The sequence below is a fragment of the Triplophysa dalaica genome, chromosome 12 (genome assembly GCF_015846415.1).
Source record: "Triplophysa dalaica isolate WHDGS20190420 chromosome 12, ASM1584641v1, whole genome shotgun sequence".
Classification (NCBI taxonomy): Eukaryota; Metazoa; Chordata; class Actinopteri; order Cypriniformes; family Nemacheilidae; genus Triplophysa; species Triplophysa dalaica.
Window position 1 is genome coordinate 5,587,231 of NC_079553.1, and position 16,341 is coordinate 5,603,571.

The window sequence follows — 16,341 nt, forward strand, 5'->3', positions numbered from 1 at the left end:
ATGTGAATCTTCATAGTAAAGCACTATTGGCACAACTGTTTGTTAAAAAGTGAAAAGAAACGACATCACACAATGACACACACCACACTCTTCCTCTTTTCTTAATTTCCCTGGTTATGTAATCGGGTTTTGGTTCAATTGTGTTTGACGTTGCTTCGTTCTTTAACCACAGATTTTTACTGTGGCTCAATAATATAAGGCTTTCTTTTTTTTAATTTTGATTCAGTCTTAAATAGTTGTTGGACAGAGGAAACAATTGTTACTCATCACCAGAGGACCAGGAATCTCCATCATCCACAGACTCATCCGACAGGATCATCTCTGCTTGCCTCGATTCTTGTTTTTTATCCATTAGGTTCTCATCCTGTGACTGGATCTTTCTCTTTTCTTTAAGGTTATCATTAGCTGTTTGCATGACCCCCACATCTCCCCACTCCTCTCCAAAGGCCACGTCCTGGTTTAAGTGAATAGGATCATGCGAGTGTTCAGTCATGGCTGGGTCAAACGTAGCTGCCGTCTCCATTTTTCCTGCACCCCATAAATCTTCCTTCAAGCTAGAGCTAAAATAACTGTGAATCTCACTTTTCTTTTCTGTAGACAGGAATACCTCCTCTTTACTGTATTCTTTTGTGGAAAAGCTCTCCATTGTATTTTTAAGATGGACATCAAAATCTCCAAAGATGGTTTTGGTCACACCTGGCATTCGGTTTGGACTGTCCAAGTTCACATGCTCAGAGGAATCTTTCTGGTCTTCAGTGCTCTTCTCCGTAAAGTCTTTATTGAGAAGTTCTTCAGACTCAGCTTTGGAGACTCCATCATTACCAGACTGTTCATTGGCACTTGCTGAAAAGGTTGAATTCTGGAGGAACTGACTGGCATTTGGAGACTCATCCTCTGAACTATTGCACTCCTCCTGGTCAGAGTGGGTTATCTGGCTGTCTGGCTGACTATTTATCTCAGTGTCCATATAGGGAGTGTCCATGAAATCCAAGTTGGTGGTTTTCTGGACCTCTTCTTGAAAGGTTTGCTCTTCGATTGTATTGCTGTTTTGGAAGATGGGTGAATTCTGAAATTGTACTTCCTGCGATGTATCAGGCAATGGTGCATCTGCGAATGAGGATGGATTAACACATTTTAAAATGGCACTTTCTGGATTCTCAGATGAATCAACGATTTCCTCATGTTCGGTGTGATAAAGTTGTGGATTCTCCTTTTCCTCATAAACATTGAGAAAATGGACCTCGTCTCCTATGTCATCATTTGCTTTCACACTTTCTCTCTCCACCACCATATCTCATGGTCTCCATGTTCACTATGAAGAATCATCTGCTCTCTTTCATCATACAGTTCTTCTTCTTTCTGAACGATCTCTTCTGCTATCATCTCTCCAATGACATCTATGTCGGGTTCTTCAGACAGATCCTCCATGGTGTTGAAGCGTTTGGAGGCACTCTGACCCAACCGATCTCCGTCCATTTTTTCCTTCTCATCCTCACCGTCACTGATCTCACCGACACCAAATTGTGACGCTTGTGGGTTCATGTCTGTTTCCTCATCGCTTTTGTAGCGAATCAAGGGGCGGGTGTCTGCTAATGTGTTCTCTTGACTGTAACTGTCACACTCTCCGGGGTCAGTTCTGCATGAGGCGGATATGTTTGGGGAGTCATCTTCATCATCTTGGTCGTCTTCTCTTTCATCTTCCTCAGGGGAAGGATGATCTTCATTTGAGATGTGATGGAAGGTTTCAGTTGGTGGTACAAGTTCTTCTGAACGCACCTCATGATGGAGGTTAATGGGAGAATGAATGGTTTGTCTTTCTGTTTGAAGAAGACTATCATTAATGTCTTTTTTGATCACTTCCATCTCTTCGTTTTTTGTTTCGCTCACACTCTCGTCCTCTGTTTCATTCTTTTCTTGTATGCCATTGTCAAACCCTGTTTCACCCTGTTTATTAGCGTCAGTGCTCATTACATTCATTTCATTTTGTTCCTCAGCATCAGCGTCAGCGCTCATCAAATTCATCTCATTTTGTTCCTCAGCATCAGCGTCAGTGCTCATCAACTTCATCTCATTTTGTTCCTCAGCATCAGCGTCAGTGCTCATCAACTTCATCTCATTTTGTTCCTCAGCGTCAGCGCTCATCACATTCATCTCATTTTGTTCCTCAGCGTCAGTGCTCATCAACTTCATCTCATTTTGTTTCTCAGCATCAGCGTCAGTGCTCATCACATTCATCTCATTTTGTTCCTCAGCATCAGCGTCAGCGCTCATCACATTCGTCTCATTTTGTTCCTCAGGATCAGCGTCACCGCTCATCACATTCATCTCATTTTGTTCCTCAGCATCAGCGTCAGCGCTCATCACATTCGTCTCATTTTGTTCCTCAGCATCAGCGTCAGTGCTCATCAACTTCGTCTCATTTTGTTCCTCAGGATCAGCGTCACCGCTCATCACATTCATCTCATTTTGTTCCTCAGGATCAGCGTCAGAGCTCATCACATTCATCTCATTTTGTTCCTCAGGATCAGCGTCACCGCTCATCACATTCATCTCATTTTGTTCCTCAGGATCAGCGTCAGAGCTCATCACATTCATCTCATTTTGTTCCTCAGCATCAGCGTCACCGCTCATCACATTCCTCTCATTTTGTTCCTCAGCATCAGCACTCATCACTTTCATCTCATTTTGTTCCTCAACCTCATGTTCAGTGCTCATCACATTCATCTCATTTTGTTCCCTTATCTCAGCATCAGGGATCATCACATTCATCTCATTTTGTTCCTCAGCATCAGTTCTCATCACATTCATCTCATTTTGTTCCTCAGGATCAGCGTCAGAGCTCATCACATTCATCTCATTTTGTTCCTCAGCATCAGTTCTCATCACATTCATCTCATTTTGTTCCTCAGCATCAGTTCTCATCACATTCATCTCATTTTGTTCCTCAGCATCAGTTCTCATCACATTCATCTCATTTTGTTCCTCAGGATCAGCGTCAGCACTCATCACATTCATCTCATTTTGTTCCTCAGCATCAGCGTCACCGCTCATCACATTCATCTCATTTTGTTCCTCAGCATCAGTTCTCATCACATTCATCTCATTTTGTTCCTCAGGATCAGCGTCAGCACTCATCACATTCATCTCATTTTGTTCCTCAGCATCAGCGTCACCGCTCATCACATTCCTCTCATTTTGTTCCTCAGCATCAGCACTCATCACTTTCATCTCATTTTGTTCCTCAACCTCATGTTCAGTGCTCATCACATTCATCTCATTTTGTTCCCTTATCTCAGCATCAGGGATCATCACATTCATCTCATTTTGTTCCTCAGCATCAGTTCTCATCACATTCATCTCATTTTGTTCCTCAGGATCAGCGTCAGAGCTCATCACATTCATCTCATTTTGTTCCTCAGCATCAGTTCTCATCACATTCATCTCATTTTGTTCCTCAGCATCAGTTCTCATCACATTCATCTCATTTTGTTCCTCAGCATCTGGGATCATCACATTCATCTCATTTTGTTCCTCAGCATCAGTTCTCATCACATTCATCTGATTTTGTTCCTCAGCATCTGGGATCATCACATTCATCTCATTTTGTTCCTCAGCATCTGGGATCATCACTTTCATCGCATTTTGTTTCTCAGCATCAGTGCTTGTCACTTTCATCTCCTCCTTCTCCTCAACCTCAAAGTCAGGACTCATCATTTTCTTCTCATTCTGTTCCTGTTTGTCTTCTTCTCTGTCCCACTCAATAATCAAATCCATTGCTGCTTCTGTTTCACTGTTCATCAGCTCTGTGATGTCCTCACTCATATTGCTCACATTGTCCTGTTCATCTATCCTCATTAGATCTTCATCCACTGAGTATAATGATCCATTCTCTTGCATTGAAGAAGCCAGTATATTTGTGTTTTCACCGACTTGACTTTTATTATCACTTTCTTCAACTCCAGACCCAATAACGTGACTTTCACTAATAATCTCTGATTTGACATCCATTTCAGAGGCGTCCTCTTTTTCATCCTCTGTAAGCGTTTTATTTTCTTCCCAGGCCACCGTGGGTGTGTGTGAGATCCGAGCCATCTCCACAGAAACCTCGGTTTCTTCATCTTTACTTTCTTCTAAAACCCCAGCAGGTTCTGTGAATGGACCAGACCAGCTCTCTCTTTCAGGAGTCAGGGAGAGGCAGCTTGGTAGGACACTCATCAATACAGATTCACTGGTTCTAGATTCAATCATTTGAGTCATCTGAGTCTGAGGGTGTTTTGACTCTCTCTCTTTCTGGACCTCAATATCTTCTGGTTTTGGTTTTGCTGTGACACTGTCTGGCACTGTTTGGGAAGGAGTTGCTGTGAAGGCATTGTCTTGAAGGTCATTCTCTGACCGCAAATGATCTTCTGCAGTTTTTTCTTTCTTGTCTGTTATTGGCATTCTGGATGGTGGTTTTTGTGGAGTCCCTCGAGCCGGGGGCCATGTCGGAGCTGCATTGGTCAGCAGATTGCGTGATGAGGTGATTGATCTGTGACTTGTAGACACAATACTGCTGAAATGGCTGGAAGCAGCAGTGGTCTTTGAAGCTGGATGGGTCCCGGTGGGCTTTGAGAGAGCATCTGTAACAAAAAAAACATGGTGATGGTGAGACAGGCTTTGTCACACACAAAGGAAAAGACTTGCTTGATCAACATACCTTTAACAATCTGTCTCACCATTGACAAATAATATTAAAAATTCAAAGTTTCTTAAAAGGGTTATCCAATATAAGTTGATTAATATAAAATGAATAAGGGATAACCCAAAAATGTAAATTCATTTATTTACTTTCATTTCATATCTGTATAACTACCTTTCTTCTACAGAAGAAGATATTTTGAAGAATGTTGGTGACCAAACAGCATTGGTCCCATTGACTTCCATTGTATAGACACAAAACCACCAAGACATTTCTTAAAATATAATCTTTTGTCGTTCACAGAAATAAAGTAAGATACAGATTTAAAATGATATGATGGTGAATAAATGTTGACTTTTTATTTATGGGTGGACCATCCCTTTAAACCACAATATTTTTCCATTCATCAATATTTGAACGCAAATGATTCCTTTTAAATCTTATTAAATCAAATTGCTTTGTCAGCAAGAATCTTATACGGCAATGTAACAAGAATATACTGCAACAGGGATTTCTTAAATACAGTACTTTCATTTCTTAGAATAGCTCCACAAAGGAATTTATAGTAATTCGCTTTACAAAAAAATATGCTTCATCCTACTGCCATCCATAAAATGCTGTTGGAGCTATGATGTGACTGATTCTAAAAGATAAGACCACAGCCTGAAGACATGTATGACATGGACACAGACCCTTGATCTGCCTCCCGGGGGAGTTATCACAATACATGCTAGTCCTGAACTGTGAGTCAGTCGAAATGGAGAAGTATTGATCTTCATTAAGCTGCATTACTGGAAAGTGCAGCCATCTGCTACAGTGACCTAAGGGACTAGCACAGGAAGCTACTGTATCTTTACAGGCTTAGACAGATACCTTACCATGCACTCAGCACAGCTCTAAGCATTTAATAACTAGCCCAGAAGAGTGATAAAAGGGATCTATGTTCAAATAGTATACGATATGAATTTGGATCTCTATGTACAGGCTCAGTTTAAAAAATATCATCACTTTAGCAAATATTTTGGGGAAATATGTCAAGAATTTTCTACTGCCAACAATGCATTGGAAAGCAGTTGATGTGTCATGATGTGCCTTGTCATTTTACCTAGAAGAACAGTAGAATTAGTCTTGTTTGTTGCAGGTCTGTTGCTTCTCATGCCCTCACTGTCCAGCAGGGCTCTGGAATAAATCAACAGAACAGCTGTTAGTGTTACAGTACATTCTTGAACATGAGGGATGGGCCGATGAAGCTGAGCGCCAGCCCTGTGCCTGCTTCTGCTGTTATGCAAATTGTATGTCAGATTTGTCATTGTTAGCCCATCTGCAGCATTCGGTCTGGTGTCAAATACTCTTACACACAGCATTCAAGAACCGCAAGAGTTGGACTTCACACAACCACACAAACACGTGTTAGCTTTCCATGTTTTATGGGAACTTTGCATAGACATAGTGAACTGTATATTCTGTGTATATTGTTTCTTTATATTCTATATATTATTTCCGCTTACCCTCAACCTACCCCACACACAAACATTTTTTGCATTTTCATACAACATTTTGTCTGATCTATAAGCTCTTTCCTCATGGGAACCAAAACATGCCCCCACAAGGTCAATATGACATCTTTGATGGGACATTTGGTACAAACACTGTAGGGTTTACCAGGACATCACACAAAAACACACTTTGAGTGTAACAGGTATCCAGCCCAAAACATGTGTTTCAAGCATTTAAAGCATCAGTAACAATTTATTTTTGTTTAAATCACAATATATACATGTTTCATATATATATATATATATATATCAAACAGGCACGTTTGTTCTTCGTTAATTCAAGTTGTGAAAAACACACAACAAACAGCAACAAAAAACAACATTTGTTTTCCTACTATAGGAGTCAATGGGGGGCCAGATCTGTTTGGTTATAAGCATCCTTCCGAATATCTTTCTCTATGTTCATCAGAACAAAAAAATTATACAGAGTTGAAACAACTCGAAGGTGAGGAAATGATGACCGAATTTTAATTTTTGGATAAAGTATCCCTTTAAGTGAATGCATTACCCACCCCCACTATTTCACTGGCCTTGCCTCAGCAGATGGATCGGGGTCAGTGCCGGGTGGCAAATGGAGAGGGTCTATTCTGATTGAATGATCTAAGTTACCCCTCTCAGTGTGGCTGAAAGGCTTTTAGTGTCACTGATGCATAATGATATTAGTTGTGCCTTCCAAAACTACAAACACCGCAGTCTATTCTCATTAGCGGGGGAGCTAAAAAGCAAATAACCTGGTTCTGATCAACGTAAAATAAAGTGCGTTTGTTGTAATGTTACTGAAAACATGAACAGATACCTGTACGTGGCCACTTCCAGTCCAAGAGACATCTTCACCTGCAGCAGGTTCTGTCTGTCCATCATCAGACTGTCTATCTCCTGTCCCAGAGTGTCCTTCTCCTCTTCCAGAGCGTCTACTTTTGCCTGAACAGATGAGTGAGACATGCTTTCTTATGATCTTAGATTAAGATTTCTTTGCTACAAACTGATCACACTATTGCTTTTATTCTGTAAATGTGTAAATAAACAATTTATACTGAAAGAAAGCTCGAAATCTGAAGAGCGTGTTTCATACCTGAAAATGTTGAAGGTCCATTCTATGTTCCTCCCTCTGTTGCACCATGTGCTTCTCCAGCATCTCTCTCTTTATCTTCGTGCTCTCCAGCTCCTTAGCCACGTATTGAAGCTGATGCTGGTTTTCTCTTTTCTCCTGATCAATCTTTGCCATGTTGCTCTTGGCCTGATTCAAACTTTCCTCCAGACATCCTACCTGTCTCTGATAGTTGCTGGTTGCCTCCTTCCAGACCTGAGCTGCTCTGTGGCTAAACTCCTGTCCTATGTCTGGAATACTCATAGTTTGAATGGACTGAGGAGCCATCAGGACTTGCTTTGTCTGTTTCAGAGAGGCCTGCAAAGTTTGCATGTTCTCCTGGTGGACTTGCATCTGTAGCATGAGGTCTTTTTCCAGTTGGGTGCCCTTTTCCCGGAGCCAAATCTGAGCTCGGCGCTCCTCCTCGAGCTCCTTTCTGCTATCTGCGAGTCTTCTCTGCGCCTCAGCCTGGGCCGTTTTCTCTTTCTGCCTCTGAACGCTCACCATCTCGATATCCTCTATCAGGTTCTCCACCTCCATCTCCACACGATCTTTCTCTCTCCATGCTTTTTCCCTTATTTTCCTGGTTTGGTTGAGCACCTCCTCCTGAGCTTTGTGTTGGCCTGGTGGGTCTCTGTTCTTCTTGAGTGTGTGGATCTCTTCTCGCAGTAGCTTGTTCTCCTCCTCCAGGAGCTTCACGCGGCCCAGGTATGACTCCAGACGCTGGTTTAGCTCCAGCATCTGATACTTTTCCTCTTGAAATAGAGTGATGGGCTGTCTGAGACCCAAAAGCTCCATCGTGGTGTAAATTGTTATGTAAGGAACACTAGACTAGTGCACAGAGAGGCTGTGGGTCTTCTCAGTGGTCTAGGTGGCTGCAAAATTATTATAATGGCTGGCTCGAGGGTGAGGTCTGGACCACACTCCCAATGCCCAGTGGCTGAATGGACCGGCGAAAGAAAGACACTCCTTTCATAGACAATGACAAGGGGGAGGGCGAAGGAGTGAAGAAGGAGGGGTGGACGGACAGAATGGGAAAGCAGTGATGTAATTTGGAAAGTTAACACTGCAACTGCTGGATTCACATTTAAAATGTGAGCATTTGAGGTAATGAAGAGAACCAACTATATAAGTGTGATAAAATAAATGTTGCTTTTATGTGAAATGGTGAAAACCTAAAAAAAATATATATATATTTCTGTTGCTTGTAATTCTCCTCCATTTTTGTAATGTTTTTTCCCTTCTGCTCCCTCTTGTGGCACGTTGCACATATTACATAAAGCAAAAAGCGTTTTCAAAGCCTGGAATTTGCATTTTAAGAAATATTTTATTTGAATATGTTTTAAAAACAAAACATTTTGAGTACATTTTGTAAAATGAGAGATGTTTGATTATAAAGAAGTTGTATGAAACAGATAAGTAATCAACATTGAGTAAAATCTGGCTGAAAGTATCTTCATATGTCATTTACATAATAGTTCACCGATTCATGAAATGAGGGGTAAAACATGTTTTAATGTTAGTTTACAAATATATTAATTAGTAAAAACTAGAAACAAATTTAAATTAATTTAAAAGTCCAGTGTGTGAATTTCTGGAGGGTCTACTGACAGAAATGCAATAGCCTATAATATACATACATATAAAATCATCATCATAATGAGCTTTTTCTGTGAGTCCCCTTTCTACAGTAGCCTACGGACAAACTTCTCTACAGAGCGAGTTTCATAAATAAGTTATCGTTTTTTTGCAGAACACATATAACAATACATGTTCTATAACTTGTACATCCAAGAACAATAAGCCAGAGTCCAATATCCATTTTTCAAATATTAGATACTCATAAAAAATTTCATTGCTTTTTATTAACAACTTTCCAAACTGGTGCAGTAATTCTCAATCTCCTGAAGAAAATTTGTGAAATTCGGCTTGGATCCTGTCAATTTTTTTTCATTTTGTAAGTAAATATCTCCTTTGGGAAAGAAGCGAAAACATGACGACATCTTGTCAGCTGCTGTAATGCTTTGAAGGGGTGTGGGGACTGGGGAGAGGTGGAGTAAGCCATTGATTGCAATTCGGAACCTCATCTCTAGATGCTGAAAATGTGCTGTAGGCCCACACTGGACCTTTTATAAACAAAACAAAATGTATCGCACAACACTGACTCACAAAACTCATTAATCACACAGAAAATCACACATGGCATTCTTAGTTGACATCTTAGCGTTTAAACAGTATAGGGTTTAACTGTGTAAATTTAAAAAGTATATATATACTGTGGATTTTACAATGAGTAAATTTTGGCTATGGCTGTCCAGGACATTGTCTGATCTATTCAGGATTATACAAATCACGATGGAGTTGACACAAAGTTGAGGACACAACTGTCATTGACATTTTTAAGGAATCATTTAATTTAAGATTTTTCTTAAGTATTGTTTAATATCACACATCTTTAAACTTTGTTTTATTTTTCCTGGTTTTCATAAAGCATGGATTAAAAAAGAATGAAAAGAAAAGAAATGTATGAAAGAATGAAAAGAAAACTAAATTGTTAAAAATTATTAACAACCAAATGCCTGATTACACAGATATTCTTTAGATTTAACTTTTTTATTTGTATGATTTATTCTATTTTAAACTTGAATGTTGCTTTTGTATTTAATTGGTACAGGTTTGGTCTCTTTTCTCTGGAGTTACAGAACTTCCTCTGAAAAGGTGTTTCAAAAACTCTTAAGCATTGTATCATCTTCCTCTTTCACTGGTAATTGCAGAAACAAAGTGATAATGTGTTCTGTAAAATGCAAGATTTCTTATCTGACCAATTTCTGGTTTTTCCAAATTCTGAACACAAACTTCTCACTGCTAAACACCGCCTGTTTTAAACATCCTTCTGCTCTTCTCTATCTAATGACACAGTGACTTGTCCTGTTAGAATGGAAGATGAGGTGTGTTATTCAACAGTCATCTTTAAATCTTCTGACAATGACAAAACAAAAGGTAAGTTCAGATGTCTTAACTTGTTTAATGGTAAAGAAAATCTCAATCAAGCCCAAATCAAGTTTACACAATCGTAATAGCCAGTAACCACAACTATTTTAATCTGTTTTGTGACAAAAGAGACTAAGACCGGGTTTTCTTTTTTTGTATGTTTTGTGTTTAAATGAATGTTTGTTTGTCTGTTTGGTTTCTGTTGGACAGCAGAGCTACAGTCAGACGACTCTGTACCGTATGCAGAGGTAAAAATACAAGAGATTCAATCCAAGTCCTCAGGTTAGAGATAATTATAACCTTTGCACGGATTTGTTTTCATCCTGCTTTTCTCAGATAAAACCGGTTTTGACATCTTTTTTTTACTATGCAGCTCAACAACTTCCAGGAAAAGAATCTGGTTTACCACCGCAAGATCAGCAGTCTGAAGGTACAGAAAACATTTCACCCACTTAATCCTAACAGAACATGATTCTAAAAACATCTGAATCTCCTGCTCTACCAAGTCTTCATTTGTCAAATGTTACAATGTTTTAGTTGCTCTGAATTATTGCATAGAATTATTTGAATCATAGACATATTCTTCTTCAGAAAAAGAAGTGACCACCTCGACCTCTCCATCATACAGACGAGCTACAGTGTGTTTGGGTGTGCTCTGTATTCTTCTAATCTCGGCTTTAACCGCAGTCAGCATCCTTAGTAAGGACATTTCTAAAGTTTGGTTCCAACACATGAACTTGGTTTATCAAAAATCTGTTTAATGTGTATTGTATTAGAACTCAAAGTATCTACGGTGGGGAACGGGGACATCCAGAAACAGGATTAAGTGTTTTCACAACAACCCAGACATTACATAAATAGAGTGGCATGAACAGTAAAATGTTATTGTTTACAATTGCCTGTAAGAAGACAGTTTCATAATTTTATTTAAGGTCAAAATGGTCCAGTTGTGTAATTTACTGTACGATTCTGCAAAGACTATGACTGTTGTGTTAAAATAGCTATTAATTAACATCTTTCATGGTAGGCAGACTAATAAACCCCGGGTAAGTTCTCTTTTTTATATTGCAGACTACAATCATATGACAGATAGCAAAAAAATTCTGGTAAGAGATCAACACACTCAGAAATATCCTCATGTCTACTAAACAATAAAAACCTGAGAGCTCAGAGCATCACTTAACCCCTGGAAACCACTTCACACAGACCCTGTACACTGAAGAGAGAACAGACAACCAGCAATTACTGACACACAAGGAGCTACTGGAGAGAGAGATAAAAGGGTTTACGACACAGAATGAAGAGCTTAACAGCAACCTGAACTTCATATTGAAACAAAAAAACCTTTCCATAGAGGACTACTGTCAATCCACAGAGAATGGTAACTATAGACAATGGATCTGTTCACATTTCTTTATGACTGATCTCTGGGACAAGAATGGACTTTTTATATTAAACATAAACTTATTCTCCCTGCAGGGGTTCAGTGTAAACCCTGTCCAAAAATCTGGATTCAGAATGGCTCCAGCTGTTACTATTTCCATGTAGAACATCCCTGGAAAACATGGGGAGAAAGTGAAGAGTCCTGCAAGACGTCTGGAGCTCATCTGGCTATAATAGACAGAGTGGAGGAACAGGTCTGCATTTACAGGGATAGTTCACCCAAAAATGAAAATTCTGTCATGAATAACACACTCTCTAGTGTGATTTTCGGGAAGATATTTGGCAGAATGCTTGTAACCAAACAGTTTTAGGACCCCATTGACTACCATAGTAGGAAAAATTACAATAGTAGTGAAAACATGATCCAAAGTCCTATGATAACACTTTTTGTTATACAATTTCAGGAATTTGTCAATCAGCACGTTGAATTCTATTTTGACGTATATCACGGGTACTGGATCGGACCTTGGAATTGGACCAGTGCAGCAGAGCTCAGAGAAGGGTAAGAATAAAACAAAATTCTTCTACTCAAGAGCTAAAACAAAACATTTTTTAAATGATTGATAACATTTATCATTAGTCATGTATTTTTTATTATTTGTATATAATAATTGTAGAGCAATACTTAAAGGCAGCGTTTAAAAACCACCTGTTTTGTAATTGTGTACTATGAAAACTATGAAAGAGACATTATTTTGTTAATGCTACGGTTATTACATACAGACTGCAAGTCAGTATTTAATGAGCCTTAAAAAGTTAATATTGTTCTTTTAGATTCTGGATTGAAACACACACAGACACAACCGTTCACTGTGTTCTCTCAATGAGAAGCAACATCTCAGATAAAAGCTGGAAGGTTGCGGGTTGTAGTATGATGAACAGGTGGATCTGCAAAATGACCAGTTTAACATGGCCACAATTCCTCAACATTTCAACATGAATAATCCACTACTCTCGTAAAAAAAGAGTTATGTAAACATTTATTGTTGATCTACTCAAGCAAAAGTCACACAGCTGGACTTTAATGAAAATGTCAGTAAATTTAAAGTGTACTAACATTACAGTTTGGCACTGTTGAAGAAATAACCTGACATCTCAGTGTGGCACATGAAGATGTATTTTAAAGTGAAGTATGTAAGTTAGGAAAATAAATCAGAAAATCAAAAGAAAAAAGTGAGAGAAACTGTTCAGCTGCAGGCTGCTCCATTATGTTCTTAATATCTAGTTAATATTTCATTGTAATTTGTAAAACCTTACAATATATCCTAACACAATTTAAGGACACCCAAACTAATGGCCCCAGTTTGGACAAGGTTTAAACTAGTCCCAGAATAAAATTTATTTTAAGCTGTCTCAACTGAAAATAACTCGCCCTGACATATCCTAAAATATATCAGCGCTGTTGTTTAGTCTCTAGATTTACATCAGTAATGTTTTTTTAACAAGCCATTTTAATAAAAGTGACTTAAACAGCCTAAATTAACTAAGGCATAGTCTCTGTTTAAGATAAACCTTGTCTATGAAACCGTGCCATGAATTGTCATTTGTGAGGAACAAGTTTAAAAGCTCAACCATCTGTCAGAATAAATAATGTGTTATTTCACAACATCTGATATCATCTAGTTTAATACTAAACAGTCATTCAAAAAGTTTTAGCACTCCAGTTTCTTCTCACAAACTACCATCAATTTTTGGCCTTTTTTCTTTTTCTTTGGGACAGAGTCTTCTAATGTCAATTTTTCTTCCACCTCCTGCTCCTCAATTTCTCTTACTTTCTTTTTCTTGTTCTTCTTTCTCTTTTTCTCTTGTCCACCCGTTTTCATGTCCATATTCTGCTTTTCTGTGTTAGAGTCCTCTGTTATCATCATCACAGAGGAGTCTGTCAGGGAAGATGCATAGTGGTCCATGGAGGATTTCTTTTTTCTCTTTTGCTTGGAGACATTGTCAGATGTTTCTCGAAGCTCCTGTGGTTTCGTTTTTGTGGAATCTTCACTGATCACATCAGCGAACAATCGCTTCTTTTTCTCCTTCTTGGGGATGTCTTCCTTCATTGTTGGTAGGCATGAAGTTGTTTTATTTGATTTTAAATGTGGTTTTTCTGATGCGTGTGAGGCCGAGCTGCAGTGCCCATCAAAACTCTCTTCAGGTGTGGTCTTGACTTCACGATTTCTCTTTTTCTTTTTTCTGGGCTCAGCAGTCATCATTAAAGCATCATTCACGAAAGCATTAGTGTCTTTATTCTTTTTCATGTCCTCAACATCATTACTTTCATAAATATCTGTTGCTGTTCCATTGTCACAGACGTCATTCTCAGATGGCTCCTTTCTTTTCGCCTTCTTGCGTTTTGTTTTCTCTGTAGCAGCTGGATTGTCCTCATGGTTCAAGACGGTGACATTTTTACACACTTGGCCGCTGGTACATGTTGCTGCAGGCTGATTCTTTTTACTGTACTTGTTCATGAACTCTTGCTCCTGTTGCTGCAGACGGGCCAGTTTGGCACTCATAGTAAGACCATGTCTGGCCCCCCTGTTAATAAACAAAAAGAGATTAGTTAAAGGGGTTAAATAGTTAAACCATGGTTCATATTACATCCATCACCATAAAAAAAGATGTGCTGGTGCGGACTATGATGTAAACTTGAAGAGATCAGTACTCACTTGTGTGCAGTTCGTCCTCCACAAGCTTTGATCAAGTCTGCATCTGATAACCTGGAATGAGAAAGACAGAACGAGTATTATTATTTTAATTTGACACCTTCTACCGTCTTGGCATACAATTCACTGAAAGCATTACAAGTGCATCTTTATTGCAAAATGATAAAAGAAAAATGTATTAATGTTTTTAAGAAAATTTAAGATGTTGGCAGCTCCTACTTTGTAGTGCTGGAGAGGTCCAGTTTTTGGTCCTCATCTTCAGAATTACTGCTACTGCTATCATCTGAATCAGAGGTCTTTTCTGTGTGCTGCTGACCCGAGAGCAGAGTTGCAGACTAAGAGAAGAGAAAGAACTTTTTAACACAACTGCGCAAGTGCCATAACAAATCCAGACATCAACAACAATCTAAAAGCTATATTACCGTGGACAAAAACTGAAGAACCTGTTATTTTGATTGTTTGTTGCATTTGTTAATTTTGTACCTTGACAAAAGATCCATACAGCATGGATTTGGCTAACATAGCTTTGCGTGGCTTCTTGTTGGAGATCAAACCATTACCGCTGTCATTTTCCGCCTTCACCATCACACCATCCTAAACCACAGTTACACAATACAACTTTCGTCAGAACTGGCAGTAAATGTCATGGATCAAGAGACTCAAAACACTATGGCAGCCTTACCTGTCCTGTTTCCACAACCAGGCTAGAGGAGGCCTTGTTAAAAACATGATCCCACCAGTGGAAAGTGAACTGCTCTCCTTCTTTATGGCCCATCTGAGGACAAACAGTATAATGCGCTTAAGAAGGTTTGATCTGCATGTTATCTATAGCTCAAAACGTCCACTCACCCCTCCTTTATCACGTTTAATTTGGACTTTAATAGCCTCGGAGATGCCATTCTCTCTCCTGCCCAGACCTTTACCTTTAATACAACAGTAAAAACACACGTGTTGGACCATTACTTGAGAATAAGATGCGCTGAATTAAATAGTTGTTTGAATGAGTAAGGCAAGTTGTGACATGACAGACAGTGTTTGTGATGTGTAGAATCTGTATAATCTAAAAATGAACCTTTTTCCCATCCGTGACGCAGAAGTTGCTGCTCCGCGAACTTGAGTCCAGTCGCTTTTTCTTGGTTAGTCTCTGCCATGAGAGAATAGCTTCTACAGAATCTACTGAAGGCATACAACTCGGATTAAAAGATCTTAAAATTATAATATATAGTTCTATCACGGGTTACTTAAGAGCAATCTGTCAAGTTAGCAAGCAAAAACGTCAGATTCTTACCGGACAGAACAGAGGAAATATCGAGCAGTGTTACCACGCGCTTAGCATAGGAGCAGACATGACACCAGCCGGTATTTACATACGGAAGGCGAAATGGGACAACGTGTCTATTAACGAAACGCGTTTTAGAATATGTACAGCAGTGGACAAACTAAGGTGCTGTGCAGCTTTGGAGAATCAAATATATTATTAGATGTGTTTATACGATTGTTTACATGTCGTGTAGTTGTGCTTAACGTGTAAACTGAAACTCAGTTTTGTGAAGAATTTATGAAGGATTATTGTGAGTTTTTTGCTTTTATGTATTTGCTTATTACAATAAAATAAATATTCTCTGTTTTGCTGATTTCTCGCAAATAATGTTGTTCAATAAGTACCATAAAGGATAATTTGTTTCTCTATTTTGTACCATACACACCACATATTTTGACGGTTGGATTCTGAGAGGTCATTAAAAGCAAACATTGTACAAATATGCCATCCCTGACATCACATTTGGCCAAAATTGTATTTAATTGACCTATAAGATCAATGGGCCAAATCTGAAATAAAGATTGTAAATATTATTTGACAAACATTTCACAATGATAAGGGAGAGAAACAGCTCAATGTGAAACTGCCATCACTTGCGCTGTCTTTGGAAA

General features: G+C 38.9%; 3 protein-coding genes across 5 annotated transcripts; 1 reads left to right on the forward strand and 2 right to left on the reverse strand.

The window, feature by feature from the left end:
* Nucleotides 1-1,134: 1,134 nt before the first annotated feature.
* Nucleotides 1,135-8,197, reverse strand: nes (nestin). Its single transcript, XM_056761731.1, has 4 exons — nt 7,307-8,197; nt 7,031-7,155; nt 5,784-5,857; nt 1,135-4,619 (listed from the first exon to the last, which is right to left on the reverse strand). Exons 1-4 carry the CDS (start codon nt 8,117-8,119, stop codon nt 1,267-1,269), a joined length of 4,365 nt encoding a protein of 1,454 aa, XP_056617709.1. The 5' UTR covers nt 8,120-8,197; the 3' UTR covers nt 1,135-1,266.
* Nucleotides 8,198-10,186: 1,989 nt separating this feature from the next.
* LOC130432310 (C-type lectin domain family 9 member A) lies at nt 10,187-12,695 on the forward strand. 2 transcript variants are annotated; one of them, XM_056761620.1, is made up of 9 exons: nt 10,187-10,321; nt 10,523-10,594; nt 10,686-10,742; nt 10,904-11,011; nt 11,384-11,418; nt 11,519-11,693; nt 11,792-11,949; nt 12,160-12,257; nt 12,530-12,695. In XM_056761620.1, exons 1-9 carry the CDS (start codon nt 10,258-10,260, stop codon nt 12,693-12,695), a joined length of 933 nt encoding a protein of 310 aa, XP_056617598.1. In that variant the 5' UTR covers nt 10,187-10,257. The 2 variants fall into 2 exon arrangements, with proteins under 2 accessions (XP_056617598.1, XP_056617599.1); XM_056761621.1 differs by having other exon boundaries at nt 10,214-10,321; nt 10,526-10,594.
* Nucleotides 12,696-12,712: 17 nt separating this feature from the next.
* On the reverse strand, nt 12,713-15,929 carry gpatch4 (G patch domain containing 4). 2 transcript variants are annotated; one of them, XM_056761619.1, is made up of 8 exons: nt 15,698-15,929; nt 15,482-15,585; nt 15,259-15,332; nt 15,092-15,184; nt 14,893-15,003; nt 14,629-14,744; nt 14,413-14,463; nt 12,713-14,281 (listed from the first exon to the last, which is right to left on the reverse strand). In XM_056761619.1, the coding sequence occupies exons 2-8, from the start codon at nt 15,558-15,560 to the stop codon at nt 13,408-13,410; spliced, it is 1,398 nt and encodes a 465-aa protein (XP_056617597.1). In that variant the 5' UTR covers nt 15,561-15,585; nt 15,698-15,929; the 3' UTR covers nt 12,713-13,407. The 2 variants fall into 2 exon arrangements, with proteins under 2 accessions (XP_056617597.1, XP_056617596.1); XM_056761618.1 differs by having other exon boundaries at nt 15,482-15,582; nt 15,698-15,928.
* Between the last annotated feature and the right edge of the window lie 412 nt (nt 15,930-16,341).